We start from the raw sequence: 7,046 nt of genomic DNA on the forward strand, positions 1-7,046 counted from the left end.
GACATTCTGAGTTTTGATGCCCCTGTCATGATGAGCCTGAAGAATAACTCCCTGCATCAACCTTGTAATTAATCTGGATATTTGTGACTTTTCATATTATCTTTTTTTCAATATTAAAACATAAAATGAACGTTTGATGGACAAAGATATCATAAAACAACTGTGGACTGTTCTAATTCAGATTTTGACACAAGAGATCGTCCATACATGTCATCCCGGTTATGCGACAAGCCAACCAATCAAATGATCGAACTTGTGTGACGTAGATTTCTGGGTCACTTCTGTTGACAGTGAGAGGGCTGCGAGTGTCAATTTCAATGGAAAATCCCTGGATTTGGGAAATGTTTGTCATAAATAAACAAGTTCACAGGTAAGATATTTGAAAGAAAGATTATATGAATGTTACTATGAATATTCAGCGACTTTTCGTAAGTGATAGAACTTCCATGACACGAGGATATGAGTTTATTTATTTGCTTAATTGGAGTGTGTAAGATGTGACGAATCGTCACATGGCGCTGGCCTGTGGCAGAGGTACTATGCTGGCTAAGCTGGGCCCGTCTCTAATATCACAAGTTGACGACGTGCATAGGGAGCCGGGAACCAGCCTACTATGCTGGCTGGCTGCCGGCCGCATGGAACTCTGGGTAGGAGAGTGCACTCCCGGTGTTGAGAGCTTCATGAATGGGCTATCGCTGTGAGGAGCTAAGCTTGGTCCCGTCTTATATCGAAATATACTTGGCGCAAGTTGACGACGCGCATGGGGAGTCGACGAGAACTTGCGATCAAAGGTCACCTGGAATGGAGGGCAGCGACACTTAGTGGAGGATTCGGGAACTAATCTACGGAAAATATGGCGTTGAAAGTGTACTATGATTTGATGTCTCAGCCATCGAGGGCTGTTTATATGTTTCTGAAGTTAAACAAGATACCGTTTGAAGATAAAATACTTGCGTTACGAAAAGGTATGGCACGAACGGAAGCAGTTTTGCATGACACTCTATTTGACAAAAGTTGTATTGAAATATGTTCACCTGTAATGGAATTTGTACCCAGCATAATGTTGCAGCAGCCGCTAAGACAGGGGTTTTACGTGACGCAGAAATGTAAAGAATGGACACAGGAAACTTGACATTGCGTCCCGAGGGACGCACAATAATATTTATTGTACCAAAATTCTTCACAAGAAATATAAAGTTCCTGTCATTAAAGTAATTATTCCATTTAACAGTACAGTACTTTATAGGTCAAGGTAAAACCCTGCAAAACTCTAAAGTTTAGTACAGGAACTAGGAGACTGGGACTTGCGGCACTTGACAGTGATGACAGACGTTAATTTTACCAAATTAACTAGTCCTAGTCTAACAAAGACATGCTCTTGTATATATGAGATGATCATTAATAAATCCCACTCATCAATATGACATGGGTACAACGTGTGTAGCCTATTTCGGATGTCCACAGTCGTGATATTTTTCAAATATTACTAAACCATAAAACCATACTCACTCATTATGACGACATTTATTATAGTTTCATTTTAAAAACCTCTGAAAAGTTTCATTATCTTTTTCCTCAAGTTCATAGGCATGAAAGGCATACGATCGTAGTGACTGGGTGTGGATATAAGCTTGACCATCTGACAAACCTTGCTCCAACAGATCATTGTGACCTATCTGATATTAGTTGTTATTAACTATAAATACTGTCTAAGTGTTAAAACCCAACTATCCCAGCTGACTGAAAGTATTGTTGACTATTTCTGTGTGATTACCCTGTCAGTAGGACTGGGACAAGTCCATATTTACTACCCAGGTACTTGACCCCCGATAACCTGACCCTACCCAGCTATAGGACCCCACTGAAGGTCTCAAGAGTTTGGTACATAATGTCCAATTGGAAATTGTTTTACCCAAGCCTTGGCAAATACTATTTAGATACACATGTATGTAACGTTCAGAGCATGCATACACTGAAGTTGACTGAAGTTTTATCTTTACTCAAGCATATAAAATTCAGAAAAATTGCATGAATAGTCAGAAAAAATGCAAACATAAGCAACTTCTATTGTTATTTTATTTAAGGAACATATCACGTGATGAACCACTGGTCCAGGTAGTCCTGTGGGTACCCGGATCCTACTCAGGACCCATACCAGTTACCCGTCCCAGCCCTGTCTGTCAACCACTCGTTTGTCTGGCCTGTACAGGGGCGGGCGGGTAGCCTAGTGGTTGAGGCGTTCGTCACGCCGAAGACCCGGATTCCCGACATGGGTACAATGTGTGAAGCCTATTTCTGGTGTCTCCTGCCGTGATATTGCTGGAATATTGCCCAAAGTGGTGTAAAACCATGCTCACTCACTCTTGCCGTGATGTACCACTTATTTACAGAGTGCTGTGGTGGACATGATATTATTGGGATAATTATGACTGTTATGATAATATTTCTGACTCACTGTAATCCATGCTGGTTTTTGTGCTACTTTATTACAGGAGAACACTTCTCAGAGGAATATGCAAGAATCAACCCCTTCAAGCTGGTGCCAGTTATTGATGATAATGGATTTGTTTTGACAGAGAGGTATGGTACTCTACTGGGTTTTATATTTTCATTAATCTTTTAGCTCATCATAGGCCATAATCCAGACTGACATATTTGATGTTACTTACCATCTAGTTAAAAATAATGAAAAGTTAAATTGTGACTTATACAATTTCAAGTAACTTGCTCTAAGTACAACCAAAATACTGGTATCACGGCTGGGGACACCAGAAATGGGCTTCACACATTGTACCCATGTCGGGAATCGAACCCAGGTCTTCTGCGTGACGAGCGAACGCTTTAACCACTAGGCTACCCGACCGCCCCTCTAATACTCAAGAACATGATAAGGATAATAAGGATTGCTTTAAGATTCTACATGTTTTCACAAAGTGTTTGTTGCATGCAAATAATTGTTTTTTAAATATATGACATTTGGTTCAACCCAATGAAGGGTTCCAAGTATGCTATCCTTGTCATTGGAGGCAACTAATATGGATTGTGTGGTCAGATTCAGTGGCCTGGTTGATTACATGTCCTTACCCTCACATTGTTGAATGTCGCTCATTATTTCAACCATTGGTTTATCTCATTCAGAGGGGCACGGGTGGCCCAGTTGTCTAAGGCGCTCCCTATTTGCTGTGCAGAGCTTCGTCCTTTGGGCACGCCAGAAACCTTTGATCGTGGTTTCGAATCCCGGTTCACCCTGATTATGTTTCTAGGTTTGTCAGCACCATACCCGTGCTTGTGGGTTTCACCAAAGTGGTAAACGTTTGACACCTGCATCACTTCGGGCTTTCCTCCCACATTAAGCTGACACACGTGATAGAACTGGAATAATGTTAAAAGGGGCAATAAACCCAATTCACTCACTCACTCACTCATCCAGAATTAAATTATTTGCAATCACATAGCAGCATTGAATAACATTCTTAATTCACTCAGAATGTATTTGGGAAAATTACATTCAAGAATGTAGTTGATCTTTATGACCTTTGAATTTTGAACCTAAAATTAGAGCAGTTTATAATGCTTAAGCGTGTCCGCTCTGAATGATTCACATTTATATTGTATTGGGCCCGTAGTTTCAAACTTGTATGGGTCCTTATGGCCTGCAGTACATTTTTGTGTTGATTTATTTGTACAATGAGCTGCAGTTTTTAAGTGAGGGCCTGAAGAGTTTAGGCAGGGCCTCAGGTTCTTAAGTCTGTATGTCCCGATGGCAGCCTGGCAATATTGTTGTCAGACACTGTATGGCTGTGGTCTTTTCTGTCTACCTAATCCTTCTTTTCAGTGTGGCCATTCTGAAGTACCTTTCCTGTAAATACAACGTTCCTGATCACTGGTACCCACGCACTGACCTCCGAGCCCAGGCAAAGATTGATGAATACTGCAACTGGCAGCACCTGAACACAAGAGGCAGTGCTGCCATGCTCTTCCGAGAACTTGTGAGTATCATCATCACCACAGTTACCTCCCCTTCTCTCAAACTCACTTCTCATAAACATTATTTGTCCTATAAATTGTTTATCTCAGAAATCATTTATTTCAAATATTGATGAACTTTTTTATTTTTGTTTATCTCAGATGTTCTCAGTATAGAGTTAGTCTTGAATGTAGTTTGTTAAAATATGCTTCAATTGGAAATGTCAACCATTACTATTTTGTCTATTCAAATAGTTACAATTTTGAGCCTAAAATTGTCCAATTAATTTATTATGCTTGTCCTTCTCTAAGGCTAAAAACAATAATAATCTTGGTTCTCAGGCATCCCCCTTATTATGACAAAGTCAGCCACACGTTTCGTTTTTATTTCCTTTTTTAAAAAAGCAAAAAAGTCCTTAAATATTCCAAGTCCAGAAGTAGTCAAATAAATTTAGTCAATTTTCTTCATGAACTATTTACATGCATAAAATATCACAGGGAGGAAATTGTTAATGGTGACATGAAGTATTCAACAACAAGACCATTGAGAGCCATGCTTTCTATTCACATTGTGTTGATACAAGGTCTCTAAGTGGTTGTCATGTAAAACACACTCGTATCATATTGATCAATCATTGTGCTGACAGGGAACTAATTGCATGTACACTGACATTACTTTTGAACTTGAAACTCCACTATTTCTTTCTGAAAAACAGTTAATTAGTGCCACATGTTGAATTTTATGATTGCAAGGAGCTATCACATGTTTAGGCCTAACGAAAATGTCGTAGCGAGAAACTGCTTCTCAAAGGTGATGACCCTTCTAAAAAAAGTTAATGTTATGTTTTTTCACATGAAATTACTTTTTTTTCCCCCTAATTTCTCCAAAGCTTCGATAAGGGTTGGTATCCCTGCTTGAACGAAATTTGCTTCGATCATTCCAAAATCCACATAATCATTTGTGTCCAATGGAACACACACTGGTTATTGATATTTGAGGAGGTTCTTTTTTATGCTCCTCTGACTGAAAGTCAAGTGAGGTTATGTCATTGCCTGTTTGTTTGGCTCCACACTTTTTGAAACCTTTTTGATGCAGAATTGCAACATGAATTGATAGTACTTGTGACCCCTGTTCAGTTTTTATGTTTGGGATCAAGTATGTTACAGATTGGTCATCTGTAAGGGGGTAAGAAGTAGTAGCAGTAGTATTTGGATTTCTTGTGCCCAAAAGAGACCTATTTGCATCCAAGAGGGAGGTGACAGTTGTCAGAGATTGAATTTGACTATTGATTATCTCCCCTGAGTTTGACCATATTGTCTCCCCTTGGTTGGGGTAGATTGTCTCCCCTATAAGGGAGCAATTGTCATTTCTGGTTACCAACTATTTTCCCTGGTTACTAACTGTTTTCCCATTCTTAATGGAAACATTATGTTATTTAAATAATAATTAGGAATTCAAGAGTTATTCCATGTACATCTGTGCACAGCCTTGCATAATGCTGCATTAAAATCACAAAATAAGGCTCGCTTCCCGGCTCAATTTCCAAGTACAGTACGTTAAACACGCCATCCTCTGATCTGTACCAAATGGAATATACTTGAAAATTTCTGTAGAATTTAAGTATTGATTGTCTCCCCTGAGGAAGATTGTAGACCACAGTGGTCACTATTTCGAATGATGGTGTCGATGTAGTTTTTGGAATCAAAATATTTTGAATATTAATTTGTGTATCACTAAATATATTTGTTTGCAGCTCATAATCCCCAGGGCAAAGAATCAACCAATTGACATGGGTAAGGTGGAGAAATATCGCAAACTGGTTCGTAAAGCTGTCACCGGTATTGAAACACATTTCCTCAAATCACAGCCATTCCTGTGTGGGAATGACATCTCTATAGCGGACATACTCGGAGCTTGTGAACTCATGCAGCTGTACGCCGTACAAGAGGAGAACCTGTATGAGAGCAGCCCCACCGTGAAAGCTTGGATGCAGCGAGTGCGAGAGCGGCATCAGTCTGTGTTTGACGAGTCCTCCAAGATGGTGTATCGAGCCCGTGATGTGACCAAGTCCTCACTCAGATCTAATCTTTGAAGACATGATCCAGAGGTGACAATAATCAGAATGTGTTGTGCTTCGACTCATATGGCAGTAAACAAACGTGGAACTGTAACACAGCCTGTGTTGCCAGGGGCTGCCCTTAATAACAAAGTGTACTCATGATTCAAGTGAATTGAGTAATTGATCATTTGATTATATATTGTTTGTCCACAGAAGTATATTATCTGTGTTTCATCATGACAGTTGAATGTCAGTTATTCAATATGTGACACTACTGTGATAAAGAAGTGTATGACCAATAAATTGATATACCTCAAATATGAAGTCGTCTTAATTCACTTACTCAGACATGAAGGGAAAGTTTAGACAGGGCAGAACAGGGTTTTAGTCAGTTTATCTTACCATTTGGAGATCTTGGTGAATAGAGCTTTGGTTTCTTGTGTGATCAGAATTTATCATCTGGACCTAGACTGACATCATAGCGATGTTGCACACTGTCTGAACCTAGACTGACACCCATCCGTGTCACACAAGGACAGTATCTGAACCTAGACTGACATCACTCTGTCACAAAAGGACAGTGTCTGAACCTAGACTGAGAGCACTGTGTCACACAAGGACAGTGTCTGAACCTAGACTGACATCACTGTGCCACACAAGGTCAGTGTCTGAACCTAGACTGACATCACCGTGCCACACAAGGTCAGTGTCTGAACCAAGACTGACATCACCGTGCCACACAAGGTCAGTATCTGCACCTAGACTGACAGCACTGTGTCACACAAGGTCAGTGTCTGAACCTAGACTGACACCACTGTGTCACACAAGGACAGTGTCTGAACCAACACTGACATCACTGTGTCACACAAGGTCAGTGTCTGAACCAAGACTGACACCACTGTGTCACACAAGGACAGTGTCTGAACCAAGACTGACACCACTGTGTCACACAAGGACAGTGTCTGAACCTAGACTGACAGCACTGTGTCACACATGGTCAGTGTCTGAACCAAGACTGAC

The 7,046-nt window shown here is 40.3% G+C and overlaps 1 protein-coding gene across 1 annotated transcript; it reads left to right on the forward strand.

Annotated features, from left to right (window-relative positions):
- The first annotated feature begins 793 nt into the window (after positions 1 to 793).
- On the forward strand, positions 794 to 6,346 carry LOC124131948 (glutathione S-transferase theta-3-like). The gene is made up of 4 exons (XM_046495482.2): positions 794 to 965; positions 2,493 to 2,580; positions 3,836 to 3,989; positions 5,721 to 6,346. The coding sequence occupies exons 1-4, from the start codon at positions 854 to 856 to the stop codon at positions 6,057 to 6,059; spliced, it is 693 nt and encodes a 230-aa protein (XP_046351438.2). The 5' UTR covers positions 794 to 853; the 3' UTR covers positions 6,060 to 6,346.
- The last annotated feature ends 700 nt before the right edge of the window (positions 6,347 to 7,046 follow it).

This window comes from Haliotis rufescens, unplaced genomic scaffold (assembly GCF_023055435.1).
Source record: "Haliotis rufescens isolate VD_foot unplaced genomic scaffold, xgHalRufe1.0.p SCAF_15, whole genome shotgun sequence".
In the NCBI taxonomy this organism is placed as follows: Eukaryota; Metazoa; Mollusca; class Gastropoda; order Lepetellida; family Haliotidae; genus Haliotis; species Haliotis rufescens.

What these genes read in the sequence shown, in the direction of transcription:
- LOC124131948 (XM_046495482.2), top strand. Translation starts at nt 854, where the DNA reads ATGGCGTTGAAAGTGTACTATGATTTGATGTCTCAGCCATCGAGGGCT. An exon ending in AATACTTGCGTTACGAAAAG is followed by an intron (nt 966 to 2,492) that starts GTATGGCACGAA and finishes ACTTTATTACAG; the next exon opens with GAGAACACTTCTCAGAGGAA. An exon ending in CCATGCTCTTCCGAGAACTT is followed by an intron (nt 3,990 to 5,720) that starts GTGAGTATCATC and finishes ATTTGTTTGCAG; the next exon opens with CTCATAATCCCCAGGGCAAA.